A 16,243-nucleotide genomic window follows, 5' to 3' on the forward strand; every position below is an offset into this window, starting at 1 on the left:
GTATTAAAAAGAAAGAAAACAGTTATTAATACTTTGAAAACTTGATTACATGATAAAATGATAATACTTTCTATATATTGAGTTAAATAAAATGTATTATTAAAATGTATTTCACCTGTTCCTTTATACTTTTTAAAAGGTGGTTACTAGAAAATTTTAAATTACATGTGTGACTTACATTTCTGTTGGACAGCACTGATACAGAAAAATAATAAAAATGACTGCTCTTATTACTAGCAATTGTAATAGCTACCATTTATTTACTGTCTAGAACTTTAAATTTGTCATCCCACTGACTTTTCAGAAAGGCCTTAGTGTATACGTATAATTATGTCCATTTTATGTATGAAGAAATAGTTGCTAGGAGAGGTTAATAAAATTTGCCTAATGTCACAGGGCTGGTTGGTGACCAATCCTGGACTCTAAATTAGTCAGACTCCAAAGCCCTGAATCCACACACATGCCTCTCTCCTACACCATCGTGTGTAGCTTCCAAATAGACTTGGGATTTTCAAGTCTGATTAAATAAATTTCCAACTCCAATCACAGTATTTGGCATAGTGCCTGGGAAGTAACAGACACTTAATAAATGACAAATGAACTAAGAAATTAATCATCAAGGTTTGCAGTAAGGATGAAAAGAAATGCCGTGAGAATTGTGAAAGCATTCCATAAACTTTGAAGCTTTATACAATTACCGGTTATCATAATTATCTACCTATGATAACCAGTCAAGGTGCTGAAGGTCGGGTTCATAGGCCCAGGGCAACAGAAGCTTGTCAATCTCTTGACTTGGTCCTAGGAAAACATCTTTTCTGGATCGCTAGCTCCCTCTTGTGTCTCCATGTTGTAACAGCACAGTAGGACCAGCAATTATAGGAAATTATCAAAATAATTTATAATTGTCACTTTTACTCTTTCATTCCTTTTTCAAGAACTGTGTGAAAAAATCTGAGAGCTGTTATCAGCCCTAAGGCTATAAGTCTGTCATTCTAGGAGTTTGAAAATCTACTTTTCTAAGTAACTGGTTTTACATGGTCTGTAATTTCAAGGGTCTAAGCAGAGAGCCCTGCCGAGCGACGTGGGGATTTGGTGACTCAGGCGCAGACCACTGAGACGCACCAGTTTTGGGGGCTAAGGTCTCCCCATTTCCCATTCCACGTTCTGAAATCCCATCTGCCTCATGAAGCCCATAGCATCTCCCTGACGAACGGGACAGGCTTCCTTGGCCTCCTGGGTCACTGGGAGCAGTGCCAGCACCCTGTGAAGGACCACTTTCTCCTGAAATGGAAGGGCGCATGTTTTCTAGGCCATCTGACCTTCATTTGGAGTAACTGATCAAGCTAACCCAGCGCAGATCGGGTCAAGTGACCTCCTGGGCCGAGCACTTTTTGATGCAAGTAAGTAAATGGATGGAGACTTCACAGGGTGATAAGTAATGGACCCGACCGCCGGGTCACACACTCACCGCGGCAGTTTTTCGCAGTCACGGCGTCCCCATGGAACCCGTAGGCACACCTCTCACAGTGGGGGCCGTCGGTGTTCCCAATGCATCTCAGGCATTCTCCGGTGACGGAATCACAGCTCCCGGCCTCCAAGGGGTCCACATTGCCACTGCAGTTACACGGGACACAGGAATCTCCGGGCACTGTTGGGTTTCCATAGTAACCGTCTGCGCATCTATATAAAAGATTGAGAGAGGGATGCAAACAAATGCGATTACTGTAGACATTACCCCACCACCCAGGGACTCTCTGAGTAGTTAATCAATCACACCGACTCTTTACCGAAGATTTACTGTGAGAGGAATGCTGCTCGAGTTCAGGCATTCACAGATTCCCGTCACTTATTGTGAGGCATGGGGAGGGCGTCCAAAAGGAGCCAAACATCCCGGCGACATGCTCCGGGCCCAGACAATTCGACCCGCATCCCACCACTCAGCGATGTCACCTCCCACGGAGTCCAGCCAGACTTGGCACTGAGACATACACGCAGGACAGACAACCCTGGCTTCCAGGCGCCAGAAGACAACTATTAAATCAAACCACCCCTTGCCTATGGAATCATCCAGAGTAACGGGACATTCAAACGTATGAACAGAAGTACTGACTACTGGCAGTTTCCTATTGATATTGATGAAAACTGAGATTAGCTCAAGGAGATCAAAAAATCCCCAGGGACTTCCAACATTAATTTTTTAATCGATCGACTGGTCTTTCTCTATGATCCGATGGAATAATAATGACACACCAAAAGCTCTAAAGCCACACTTAACCACACATTTAAAAATAAACACATAGAATTCATAGTAAAAAAATTTTTGGAAACCGATCGAGCGAAGCAGAGTACCTCTCGCACCAATCCCCTGCGTATCCCAGGGCGCACTGGTCACAGAACACTTCATCTCCATCGTCGAGGTGGCAGGTGGGGCTGAAACTGACAAAGCAGTAGAAATGAATGTGGTTCTCCAGTGGATGGTGCAGAATTCCTAAATATTAAAATGCTTAGTTTATACCACTCCTGTCCTTACGAACTTTCACCGCATCCTCACTCCTTAGCCCAGAACCCAAGGCCCCAGGCCACGCAGCCTGCCCGTGGACACTGGACACTCCCTGCTCCTGCTCGACCCTCGGCCCGACTGCGCTTCTCCCCCTCTGCCCGGGTTCACCGGCTCACCCCCAACGCCCAGCTCAGCGGTCCCCTCCGGCAGAGTTCCTCTCCTCGAGTTCCCGGGACTGGGCTGCCTGCCTTAGAGCTGCCCACCTGGCCAAGAGTGAGCCCGCTTACAGGACAGAGCCAAGGGGCTCCGCACTTCAGTGAGTGTCACCAGCATCCCCCGAAGCCCCCAGGCAGACCGAGGTCCCTTCACACTCCATTCCTGGGTCTTGGGAGGACCTCGAAGGGAGGCCCGGGGGCCATAGCGAGGCCCCCACGATTTCACCAGAGCAGCCCTGATCGCTGTTTTGTACACTGGAGTTCCAAATAAAAATCCCCGTGGGAGAATCCTCTAGGCGTGGATGGGGGGAGAGTTCTAGAGGGTAAACAGTGAGAGAGGCTTTCAACCCGCTGGCCTGGGGGCACACAAGCCCCAGCATGTTGGTCGAGGCCTTGACTGGCACTGTCCTCCGCCTCCCCTCGTGCTCTGTGCCCCGGGACCACCTGCAGCTCCCCAAACCGACCCGCTTCTCACGCTGCCGGACCTCGGCACCACTTCTTCCCGCCTAGCAGGCCCTTCTCCTCCGCTGCCTTCACGCTCCCTCTCATCGTCCAATCTCAGATGGAGGGCTTCCACAGGGAGTCGCCCGCACAGATTCCCTCTGCACAGTGGACCCACCTCCTCTGCCCTCGTGACCGCACTGTGGATTCCACGGCGTCGGCAGCCACGGAGGAACAGTTTGATACCCAGGACACCTACCATGATGCCCAGCATATACCAGGCGCTCAGTAAAGATTTGTTGAATTAACTAAATGAATTCAGCCCATTCTCAATGAGCCTCGTATTTACATATTTTGGTCATTAGCTCAAATACTCCTGCAGCCCAGGAACATGTTTTATTCATCTCTGCATCTCCTCTGCCTCTTAGCCCAGTGGTAGGCACACAACATATACGTGTGAAGGAACTGATGGCCAACATTAGACCAAGGGGAAAAAAGGCCATGCAAATGTCCTTGCCTTCACACAACTTGCCTTACATAATTTAATACATCAAAGTTTGTTTTTTTTTTTTAAAGAAGAGAGAATCTGTTCCTTCATCTCTAATCCCAATTAATTGCCCCAGGGCAAAATTAACACTCTCATTACACACAGGTCTTGATCTGAAGATATCAGTGCACGTCTGGATGGAGACCCAGGCCACGCGGGACAGGATCGGCGGGTGGAGTAGCCGGGCTTACTTGTTGGAGGCCGTGGAGAGCGGGCAGGCACACGGCTGGCAGTCCCCAGGGGTCCCTCGGGAAGGCAGCCCGTAGAAGCCGGGAAGGCAGCGCTCGCAGTGGTCTCCAGTGGTGTTGTGCTGGCATGCCTAGGACACATGCATGGAAAGAAGACTCGGCTCAGGCCTCCTTAAAGGAGTCTCAGATTCACCTTCAAACAGCTTGAAGTCCAAGTGAAGAAAAAAGGCAAAACGCTAAAGCAAGTCACCAAACTCTCTTATATGAGGAGGGGTTGCCAGTTTCCAGGTTCGCCGATAAAAATTTTTAATTTATGTAAGCGGGAAGCATAAGAGCTTTCATTTCCAACCGTGTCAGAGTAACTGGCAGCAGACTTGCCCTCTGTAGGAACGGAATACAATACATCAAAGAGCTGCTCTCAGACCCTGGACGGCAGAGGTGCAGGATGTGGAGGGAAGGGAGACAGCGGGATGGGTCCTGCAATTGCATGTCTTTCCCCCTGGAGACAGTCCAGGAAATTCTGAATTTATACTAAGGCATGGAGAACATCGGAAATGGTAAATACATGAATAAGTACGAAAGATTTCTTTTCCTCATTTAAAACACCTCTTTAGACAGTGAAATTACCCTGCGTCAGGTGTAGGAGGTGTGCGGGAGACAGGCCCCTGGGTGGCTCCTCTCCTGCACGTTCCTTCCAGGCTCCTCTTCTCCCGTGACTTGGTCTCCCTATTGCCCCCACCTGGTGCTGATGCCACCCAGAGCTCTCTCCTACAACCTCTGCCCTCCCCTGCCCGTACTCCCAGCCCCAGCCCCGCCTGTGGGGCCTCTCCTCTCACTTCCTCTCCCTTGGGGTCTTCCATGCCCTTTTATACCCCTTCTCTTAAAGCCACTCATTTTACACACATTTACTGGACATTTTTCATCTGACTATTCAAATAATATTTCCAGTTGCTAACTACATACTTTTCTATCATTCCTGAGATTGATAAAAGTTTTCCCATCTATTCAATTTAATTGTGTAGCATCCTCTATATCACGGTTTCACCAGTTTTATTTAGGGTTATCCCAGACCAGAGCTTCCAAATTTAATGTGTATACAGATCATGTGGGTTAAATGTTGACTCTGATGCTGGAGGTCTGCGATTTTGAGTTTCTAAAAAAGCTTCCAGATGACGCCCATGTGCTTTTCTTTTTTCTTTTCATCCCTCATATGACCTTGGTTTTGATCATTAACCCAAATCTACTCAAAATGCAACTGGCCTTGGTAAAGAGCTACATGGTTGTGCTAAAAGAATTATGCAAAATAATTAGTTTCATTAAAATCTATTTGATTATGCTCAATTGCAAGATGTCTCTGATTTGCTTCCTTTCCTCAAAGGGCCAGATTGGGTCTTCTTTCTCTTTGGGAAAACTACGATGTAGTTCTGTTGAAAAACCTGCTGAAGGTCTGTTTCAATGCTTTCTCAGGCGGGCGCCAACATCCCTTTAAGTGATGATCCCTGTTGGTGGATCTGGAACGTGAAGGGATAGGAATGCTCACCTCCTTGGGGAGTGAACGCATCTTCTCTTGATTGGAAAAGGAAAACCAGGAGGGCCCAAGACACGCACAACTGCATTTTATGCCCCTGTCTTTCCAAAGAAAAGAAATTGACTTCTCCTCGGAGTAAGAGCAGAGAGAGCTCAGAGAAAAGAATAAGGACACAGGTAAACTATGGACTCTGGGTGGCTGTGATGTGTCAGTGTGGGGTCACTAATTGTAACAAATGCACGACTCTGTGGGGTGGGGATGTTGATAATGGGGGCGTATGAGCATGCCGGCAGGGGGTAGATCGGAAATCTCTATACCTTCTTCTCAATTTCGCTGTAAACCTAAAACTACTCTAAAAATAGTCTTAAAAAAAAAACAAGAATAGGAACACTGGGCTTCCCTGGTGGCGCAGTGGTTGAGAATCTGCCTGCCAATGCAGGGGACACGGGTTCGAGCCCTGGTCCGGGAAGATCCCACATGCCGTGGAGCAACTAGGCCCGTGAGCCACAACTACTGAGCCTGTGCTCTAGAGCCTGTGCTCTGCAACAAGAGAGGCCGCGATAGTGAGAGGCCCACGCACCGCGATGAAGAGTGGCCCCCGCTTGCCGCAACTAGAGAAAGCCCTTGCACAGAAACGAAGACCCAACACAGCCATAAATAAATAAATAAATAAATAAATAAATAAATAAAATTAAAAAAAAAAAAAGAATAGGAACACTAAGAACAACTGGAAACTTCTAATAAAATGTATATAAGGAGTCAACCCCTAGAATCTAGATAACTATATACAAGGCCAGGGGCTATTTACAGTTACACAAAAGGAAGAATTAAAGGTTTCTTTTTAAAACAGAATTTAAAAAGCAAAGTAGATGAAACAGATAAGTGATCTTACCAAGTTTTTATATTTCCCTGTATTCCAATCTAAATTTTTATTACTTTTCTCCTTTAATTACTTAAAAAAGGAAAAATAATAATTTTACAGCAGACAAACCTGGCAGAGACCCCCTTATCCGAGTGACCCAGGCTAATTAACATCCCCCAGAAGAAGCCAGTGGCATCACGGACCCTGACAGCACACACCGGGGGGGCACGTCACCTCAAGGTCCTCTCACCAAAAATGGATAATCTCAACCTCATCACGAGAAAGTGGACCCGCTCCAGCTGAGGGAAAGTCCACAGAAGGTCCAAAGATCTCAAACGTGCCCTAGTCCTGAAAACCAGGAACTGCCACAGCCTGCAGGAGGCAAAGCCACTAAATGCAGTACGGGACGGTGGGTCTGATGCCGGAAAGGAAAAGGATGAAACCTGAATGGAATCTGACATTTAGTTGATGGGACTGTGCCATGTTAATTTCTGAGTTTTGATAACCATACAGATTGTGTAAGATGAGCATCCGGGGAAACAGGGCGATGCTTACACGGGAACTCTCTATCCTATTTTTCTAACCTTTCTGTAAATCTGATATTATTCCTTAAAAAATTTTAAACTATAAAAATTATTATTATTTTCTATACTTAGAGCTTTAAGGCTATTTAGCATCTTCACTTTCATAGGAGAATATATTTTTGGAAATATCTATTAACAGAAGCATGTGCAAATCTTCTTCCAGCCTGCCTGTCACTAAAGCCATAGGTGGTACAACCACGACCTGCTGACCACCCTCAAGTGTTGGCAGAGGCCTCCAAACCCAAATGCAGGGGGAGAGAGGCTTTAAAAAAGCAGCGACCGGGACTTCCCTGGTGGTGCAGTGGTTAAGAATCCGCCTGCCAATGCAGGGGACATGGGTTCGATCCCTGGTCTGGGAAGATCCCACGTGCCGCGGAGCAACTAAGTCCGTGCACCACAACTACTGAGCCCACACGTCACAACTACTGAAGCCCAAGCACCTAGTGTCCGTGCTCTGCAACAAGAGAAGCCACCACAATGAGAGGCCCATGCACCGCAACAAAGAGTAGCCACCGCTCGCCGCAACTAGAGAAAGCCCGCGCGCAGCAACGAAGACCCAACGCAGCCAAATAAATAAATTAAAATAAAAAAAAAAGCAGCCATCTCCCTTCCTTGTGGGAAGTTGCACCTGAGGAACTTATTCTGGAGGGATTGAGTGTGCGTGCAAACATCATTCCATGCCATCCTACGGACGCTTCACTTACAGAACAAAGACATGGACAAAGAACAAAACAAAAGCTGTACTTGCAGAGAAAAAGAAAAATTAGCCTCTAGAGAGAAAAAGCAATCAGCGGCATCATGCCGATATCTTCCCCATGGGTCTGATCGTTAATTTTTCCTAACCCTGTGACTCAATCAAGCTCTTTTGGAAAAAGCATGATCCTTTCCCTGTGCAGTGAATAGGGTTCAGCTGATTACCATATGCATTCACTCCATCTCTGAGCAGTGAATCCATTAGAACCCAGGAGTGTGGCCTGGCTCCCAGGCATAAGAGCCTAAAAGAATTCCTGACTGAAGTTAAAAAACAAGTCTTGCCCTGTATCTGCCCCAAAGTTCATTCTCAAGATTAACTACATATTTGCTAAGCCCTATTTCAACTCCAACTGCATGAAAGAGGTACTTGTTTGCAGAGTTTATCTGAACTAACATCTATGAAGCATTATATATTATACAAATGAGTGAGATTATTAGAAATTTTTATTATTCCTCTTACGATATACTATGTAATATAATGTTAAAATCTACTAGCGCTTGCGTTTAAAAGATCTGATCCTTTTTATTTAATCAGTGGACGTTTTCTCCCCTTTATATTGCTTTTTAATCTTGCGAAGTAAATCATTACTTATTGTTCTAATAAAAAACCTGCAGTGAAATTATACATCTCTTTTCTGCTATCACCAAAGCAACTTTTCTTCACAAAAAAAAAGGAGGAAAAAAGCAGGAAACATTTTATGACTTAAACTTAAACCTGCAGATTTCCTCTGGGGTCCACAAGGGCAGGGATATTCCCTGCGGAGGAAGCTTCTTTTTTAATCACTTCTGTACAGTGAGGGCTTCATGGTGGGAGGAGGGCGTGCACTCAAGGTCTCAGCCAGACTCACAAAGCAAACGCCATGAACGTCACACTCAGCTGCATGGCCATGGCATTCACAGGGCTGACAGATTCCTCCAAAGAGTATTCCATCCACGCGGTAATAGCCAGGGAGACAGGACTGCAAAACAAGGACGGATGACTGTCCGGGTGAAGGCAAATTTATACAAAACGCAAATCATCTTCTTCCCAATACGTTAGAAACATAAACCACTCAATTTTCCATGAATGGAAACTTATTTTTTTTTTGCCCAAACGTGCCATAAAATGCACCCATATTAAGCATACGATTCAATGATTTTTTTTTTAGTAAGTTTACTGAGTTGTGCAACCATCACCATAATCCAGTTCCTTATATATTTTAAAGGTAGAAACATGCACACAAAAACGTAATGGCGATGCAATGAGTCAGCGGACATCATAGCGGTTTTCCACTGCAATATTCTTAGAAATCATGTAACAGCCTTTTAACCAGTGTTTCAATCAAGGGGATTTATTTCTCTCAACACTTTTTCTTTTGCTTAAAATTTAGTAAATGTTGCCGTCAAAGTGTTAAATGCAGGTCTGCATCAAACGGCATCAGTTTAAGAGAGCAAACGTTGCAGGTGAGCTTCCCTCTGGCTACGCGCTGGACAGGCAACATGGGGGTTCAGGGGCGGGGGAGCCACCCCAGACACTGTACTTTATGTCGCCCTTGTGACGACCCTGAGAAATCGGCTCTCTATCTGATAGACTTGGAATCCGGAACACGGCGTGTTAGCTACGGTCTACGGCACTCGCCATGCAGTGATGCCACACCAGGTGTGCACACCTCCAAGACCCATGTCCACGGGCTGCCCGGGGCCACAGCAGACAAGAAACGCGTCCAGAGTGCAGACCAGGGAGTAATTAATTTGGAGGCTGGCACACTCCCTTGGGGGCATGGGAGGAGGGGGTGTGGATTTGCTTTTTATTGTCCTAAGAATTCTTAAAGAGCATTTCATTATAGTAATAATACATAATGCCTTCATTCACACTGACCTTGGGAAAGTCCCCTGACACCTCCCCCCCGACCCCGCTCCGCAGCCACGCTCCCCCGGGGACAGTGGACTTGTCTACAGTAGGCACTGAGCAGGCAGCTGCCTGGGGGTCTGTGTCGCGGCTACAGGGCTCCCCCAAATTCCATTCCCAACCAATAGCTGCCTGATTCTTTAAGTCAGTTTCTGAGTAAGAGCTGGATAAAAGAATGAGTTCTTCTGCTTAACACAAACTCTTGCAAAGGAGTCTTGAGCTTCCTATGTGATGCTTGAGCCATTGACCCAAGCGCACCAGCACTTCTGGGAACAAAGCCCCGCCTACTTGTTCTCCAGCAGCAGCTGTTCCCTGCTGTCCCCTCCCGGTCCAGCTGGCGGGGCTCCCACTTCCACGGTTGTCCCTGCTCTACCTGTCGCCCCCCTAAGCCCACATCCACATACTATGAGGTGGTCTGAGGGTCATTTATCCATTAAGCACTAGGCCCACAGGGATTAGGACTTATGGACATTTGCTGGTCCTAAAAATAAATGAGATGTAAAAATAAGTTCATTGGTCCCGACCCTGTGGCCAAAAAAAATATTGCAAAATATTTAAAATAGAAATAAAAATATTTAATTAAATATGTACACCACGAAGCTTTAGGCCAACTTTATTAACTGCAAAGCTAATAAAGAGAGAAACATATTATAGGTTAAATGTTCTCACTTTGTAAAAATGCTTGCCAAGAAATCACAGCCAATGACAAATGTTCACAATCACAGTCAGTCATGGGCTCGTGAGAGGCAGGACCTCATGGCAATTAGCAGGGATGAAGTTCAAAGACCACATCCTAGCTGTGTGACCTTGGTCAAGTTACTTAACCTCTCTGTGTCTTCGTTTCCTAATCTACGGAACAGAAAGTATATGAAGGGCCTACCTGATAGGATTGTTGTAAGGATTAAATGAGGTAACATATGGAAAGGGCTCAGAATAGTGCCAAATACGTAGAAAGTTCTCAGTAAAAGAGAGTTACTATCAATATGTATGTCCAAATAATTTCAAAAAATATTTCAAAATTTTTAAGCAACAGATTACTTGCATCCATGACTGCAAGTATAGTTTCATATACTGCATATGTGAGGTAGAGCCCACCTAAGTAACATAGCCTGGGGCCATCAAAGGTCTCCAAAAAGGCCTGGCTTGTCTAAAGCTTTCCGGGGTTGCATGTTGGTAATCGGTAAATGTTCAAATACAGTCAAATTCAATCCTCCTTAGAAATGTAAAATATGGCATGGGTGCTTCAACTTTCCTGTTGACTAAGCAGGACAGTGACACTTACTTAGGGTATTCCCAGATGCCCCAGAGGAATTAGATTTCCTTAAACAATGTGTTTCCAATGTTCCAATAGCCTCCAAAAGTCTGATGTTTAGAAACACTGGGTTTCCAAAGTTAAAATTCAAACACGCGTCACGACATCACCTTCAATGCGCTCTTCCCCCAACCCCGCAGGAAGAAGAAAAGGAAGAAGACAGGAAGGGGGAGGAGTGTTACCTCACAAGAGATGCCCGCGTAGCCCTGGGGACACTCGCAGTGCTCCACCTCCGTGGCCAGGGACAGGTCTATAACGTTAGGGCTGGCTGTGTCCAGAGAGACAGAATCCAACCTGCCAACAGACAAACAGGCAGGGCCGTTACAGGACTTAAACACTCGCACACGGCATCTAACACCTCACAGAAGACGAATTCCTAAGAAAGATTTAATTCAAACAAAATGGTGATGTGATTTTTCTAAGTAAGTAAAGATTTTCACAACAGTACGCTTTCTGGGAGCTGTCATTAGTCCCTGGAAATGCCTTGGACATTTGGCACAAGACGAGCTGCGGTCCATACACAGCCGTGGGAAGGCTCTGAGAAGCCCGTTCCGAAGAATGAACTCCAGAAGAACGAACCCATGCAGTTGAACTCTCTCTAGGGCAGAGAGATGGTCCTGAATGTGCAGTTCTCTGTTTGCTTTAGCTGCATCCAACATGTATGCTTAGCCTGGCATTGCCAGAAACTGACCTTCTCAAAGTAACAAAACGACTAAGGATGGACTCATGAGCTTAAATAGTCTGTGAAAACCTAAGACCATTAACATCAGGAGGGTGAAAACCAGATGCAACGCAGTTAACAACCGTCACCTCATGGGGCATTTCTCAAAAATCCACCCTGAAGGTTTCTGATCCCAACGCCAAGTCTATCTCCTACTAGATACATTTGTCATGGACAACAATTCTGACGCCTGCGATAAAATTATAGTGATAAAAAATAATTCCAAGACAGCTCCGTTAGCTGTGTCCTTAAGATAATCAAGTAAAGTATATCCAGCTTAAAATATATGATAATAAGGACAAGATCACCTACGTTTTCCCTCCTTTTCAGTACACACCTGTAAAGAGCCATCTTTGCAGAATTGTAGTTGGCTCTGATCAAGAGATGTGTCACGTTGGCAAGCACGGTCATCAGCTGGTCGCGATCTACCTCCCTCCTGCTGTGAAAATCTCGGAAGTGCACAGGCACAAGTCTAACCACGTTCAAGTGCTCTTCATAGGGCTGCAGTAACGGGCCCTCTGCCTGGGTGCTTAAAGTGAGCCCATTCCCCTAACATTTAAAAACAAGAGGAAATACATTCATAATCCAACTTCATGATCAAACACTGAAAGCAGATTTTGTATTCAGCCACGTGGCTTTTCATTTGTGTGCAGGTTTTTGGCAAACATGTAATGATGTCCATAGTCCAGAACGACCAGAGAAAACATATCACTATCTTCCTCTCAGAGGCATTCGGATAAGTCTAAAGACTGTGCCTGTGCTGCGATCTCAGAAAAGAGACAAAGTCATGCACTAGCCCACAGTTTCCCTCAAAGCAACCAATCTGACACCTCTAATCTTTTTTTTAATTGAAGCGTAGTTGATTTACAGTGTTTCAGGGGTACAGCAAAGGCCAAGGCCTTGCTGGGTCTTTTTGTGATGGGAGTGAGGATACAGGAACAGGGACAGAGGTGGAGGACAAAAATGACAATGCATCTCCGGTCCCCACACAGCCAGGCACTGCTGCCTAGTCATTCACGTGGGGAGGACGCTACAGGAGGGGAGGAGGGACCCAAAGGGCCGAAAAGGAAGTCCCAACATCGAGGAAAAACTCCTCTCCCTCTAAATTGTGAATAGACAGGTCAGCTACAGGAGCAAGCCAAGAGCTACAGGTGCTGCCCTGAGGCAATTCTGGAAATTCCCAGTCTCAGCGGAGTCCAGACAGGCAAAGCACTGCTGAATGGCCACCTGGCCCTGAGCTCCTGCCACTACGACCTCGCTTAGCCACCTTCAGTCATAAAACTGCTGCCCCACGAAGCCCTCGGCTCTAGCAAAGCTATGCGAAAGCAATTACCTTAATGATGACGTCGGCGTGAGACATGGGGTCACCGTCCGCCGTCTCCACTGGGACCTCGTAAGACACCGCGTACTTCAGGAATCCACCAAACGCCGTCAGCTGGAATGTTTAAGTGACAATGAGCGCCGAGGGGAAGGATCATAGCCCTTGGTAAGAGGACACGGTCACTAGGATCCACCTGGCAACAACTAGGCTGCGAGGCGTCCCAGAGGCCACAATACGTAAGGATTTCACATTAAAGGCAGTGGAAAGGAAGCACATTATATGAATGTTCTGTTTAATTGATACCACGAAATGTAGGATATTGTCTAAATGCATAGAAAAAAACGTACTCCTTCTTAGAGACCCCGAGGTAAATTACTCTGAACTTGTGCTAGTCCCACGATAGACCTTTATTTCACTTCAGGACTTTAGGGGGCGGGGAGTGTGACCCAGGACCACAATCTCAACACTGGGGGGCTCACCGCCCTGCTTAGAGGAGGGCAAGAGCAACACGTGTGATCAGCTAAAGGAAGGACTAAGGATTTCCTTCCCGATCTGACATCCTTTAACGTAAAAGAGAGATTTTCTTTCTGCCAGCTATGGTACAACGTTCAGAATCCAATCTTTGCACCATAAAATTGGAGAGGTGCTCTCCAGACACGAAAGCAAAACAAAACAAAACTATTGAATTTTGGTGATAAGATCCCACTCTAAATAGAAAATGTCTTCTAAGATTATAATTTGATGGGAAAAGTAATCATTTTCAAAAATAAACACTACTTAAACATACACAAAACAGCTATAAAATTAAAATATAACCATCAAATTAACTGGAAATGTACCACGGTATGAGACCTACACTACATATACCATGACTTCAAACAAACCAAAGGCCTGGTTAAGGTGAGCAGGGAGCTGTAGGTATTGAGAGAGATTCCACTGAATATATTTTCAGATCGATCAGAGTCTGGAGGGAAGCTGCCTATTGGTGAGGAGGGACAGGACCATGCATGTCATTGAAGGGAGAGGTTAAATCATAGCCGCCAACTTCCCACTTTGTGGAATCACCTTTGAGCGTTTTCTTACAATGGAAAGGATTCTATCTGTTCCTAAACATGAACTTCACGTGAGCAACAATCATGATAAAGAAGCAGGGGGCAGTGCAAGGGTTCCTGCACACCCTTCCCAGGGGTGTTCTATACACCAGGTAAGACAGGTACACGGCTGGCTCCACAGGGCAGGGATGCGAGGGACCTTCACAAAGGCCCAGGTGACCCAGGAACCCAGAGCAAAACAGAAGGTCTGTCGGGGAGAGGGGACAAGATTTCATACAACAGACCACCTTCGACGGGGCCAAGAAGGACACAGGTTCATATTTTAAAGATGCAGTAAAGTCTAACAAGGATAAAAAGACCGTGTGAGTCAGGTGTCAGTAAACGCTGTGTGATAGTCTGCTAAACTCAAAAGAGACCAACGACAGTACTTGAAAAGCCAACACAAGTTCTTCCTTAATGTGCTCTGAGATCTCTGCCCCAGACGCCGGCCCTGGAAGTACCTTGTTTCCCAGGTAGGCCTCCGGGGCCGACCAGTAATACTGGGAGGTCAGCCTCTGCACCACCGCCGAGCTGTTGATGCTGATCTGGTGACGCCCGCCCAGCACGTCCTGCTGGGACCGGAGCTGGTTGGAACTGACCAAGTCGGTGACCAGCCAGCCGGACATATCTTTCACCTTAAAAAAGATCCAAGAATTTTAGAACATGAAATCGAAGTCACCTTAGGTTTCACCCAGCCCAGCGTTAGTATCTTCACCGTGAAGGGACAGACCCAGAAAGCTCGGCGAGGACGGAGCTAACACACGGTGGCCCTTGTACTCGTCAAAGGACCCAGAAAACCTGAGAACGAGTCACACGTCCCCCAAACCCAGGTCAATTAGAAGCAAATAATGAGCAAAACTGTAAAGGCCACGGGTATATATCTTAGATTAAAAAACAGCAAAGAACTCAATAAATGCATTGAACACAGTGTCTCTGGCTAACTCTGACTTCATTGTTGCCCCCTGCTTCTTAGCCAAATGCCAAAAACTGTATAAAACAACCTCCAGATACTATCCTCCCACTCTGTCACCTACATAGAGATGACAGGAGATCACCCACAGGAACGCACCCCATTCTCAAGTACTGATCCGAATCCCCCCTCCCCAGACGCTGGTAAGGAGGGAGGAGGGAGGGTCAGGGAATAGCCCTAACCTCCAGCCATCACTCTGTCCTCCCTAGAACCCACTCAGCACCCACCCTGAACTCGTTCCCCCAGAATTCTCGATTCCCCAAACAAATGGAGTGCCCTGCCTCTCCTCATAAACTGTGCCACCTGCTGCGTTCCCACCTCGCCTGCTTCTTCGAGCTAGAAAATTCTGCGTGTCCCCAGGTCCTGCTGTGCTTCCCGGCCTGAGACCGGGGTGGGGCTGGTGGGGTAAGATCTGACCCCACAACTCCACGCATTTCCCCACAGAAGAAATTTACACACGATGCATTCTGCAATTCCGTAGCATCCTATTACTTCCATAGGAAAATGTATGAGGGAACAAACACATGATCTAGGAATTTTAGTGACACTTTGGTAAGTGGGCAGCCTTTGATCCACGCCGACGTCGGTCCAAAGGATGAGAGTGGTGTTACAGAAAAGCCAGCCTCATCACTTTCTAACACAGCTCCTGGCTCTCAAAAGACGCCCCCACCTGACTGATGGGCCAGGAGAGGCTGTCGCAAACGTCAGAGACACCAAAGCAGAAGCATTCCGAGCAGCCCTGGGGGTTCCTTTCCTCCAAGTTATAGAATCCCGGTTTGCATCGATCACAATGTTTCCCCTCAACATTCTCCTGCAAATTGGAGTAAAAAATTAGCTTTTGAAACCAATAGGTAGACAGACTAAAATGACATTAACATGACATTAGCAAGAAAGATGTCTGGCCATCCGGAGACACAGGTAAACAGAAAGACACTCAAAGTCAATGAGAAGCCTCAGGATGCCACGATTTCCAGATAGTCTGAAATACTTATAATTTCATTTTGTAGTCAAGACTGAGGCTAGGGATCTTAGAGCTTGGTCCTTATATTTAAATGGCTTTTTCGTGTTGCTTTGTTTTAAATCTTCTATGTTTGCTGATCTTTCAAGCATTTTAAAATCTGAAGAGGACTGTGTAATTGTCTTGTTAATAAATGCTCAAGATGATTTTCCATCATATGTAATGTGCCTAAGACTCTGCTTACATGGGAAGGAGCACAAGACACAGCCGGAAGTCCGCTGAATTACGGGGGAGATGGTTACTAGTGTCAGATAGCCAAAAAACGCCTCCCTGGCACCAGATTCATGCATTTCTTATCATTGTT

The 16,243-nt window shown here is 46.2% G+C and overlaps 1 protein-coding gene across 2 annotated transcripts in view; it reads right to left on the bottom strand.

Annotated features, from left to right (window-relative positions):
* Positions 1-16,243, bottom strand: part of LAMA1 (laminin subunit alpha 1) — a 149,987-nt gene that overhangs the window by 70,572 nt on the left and 63,172 nt on the right. For both annotated transcript variants that reach the window (XR_009697434.1, XM_061170462.1), the window contains exons 11-19: positions 15,592-15,732; positions 14,413-14,586; positions 12,873-12,974; positions 11,877-12,088; positions 11,001-11,112; positions 8,467-8,577; positions 3,895-4,022; positions 2,350-2,436; positions 1,469-1,680 (exon numbers count right to left, since the gene is read on the bottom strand). Coding sequence is in view for 1 of the 2 variants with exons in the window: in XM_061170462.1 (XP_061026445.1) it covers positions 1,469-1,680; positions 2,350-2,436; positions 3,895-4,022; positions 8,467-8,577; positions 11,001-11,112; positions 11,877-12,088; positions 12,873-12,974; positions 14,413-14,586; positions 15,592-15,732 (1,279 nt within the window). In the remaining variant the exon portion in view is untranslated. The remainder of the gene's footprint in view (positions 1-1,468; positions 1,681-2,349; positions 2,437-3,894; positions 4,023-8,466; positions 8,578-11,000; positions 11,113-11,876; positions 12,089-12,872; positions 12,975-14,412; positions 14,587-15,591; positions 15,733-16,243) is intronic.

The sequence above is a fragment of the Eubalaena glacialis genome, chromosome 15 (genome assembly GCF_028564815.1).
Source record: "Eubalaena glacialis isolate mEubGla1 chromosome 15, mEubGla1.1.hap2.+ XY, whole genome shotgun sequence".
In the NCBI taxonomy this organism is placed as follows: Eukaryota; Metazoa; Chordata; class Mammalia; order Artiodactyla; family Balaenidae; genus Eubalaena; species Eubalaena glacialis.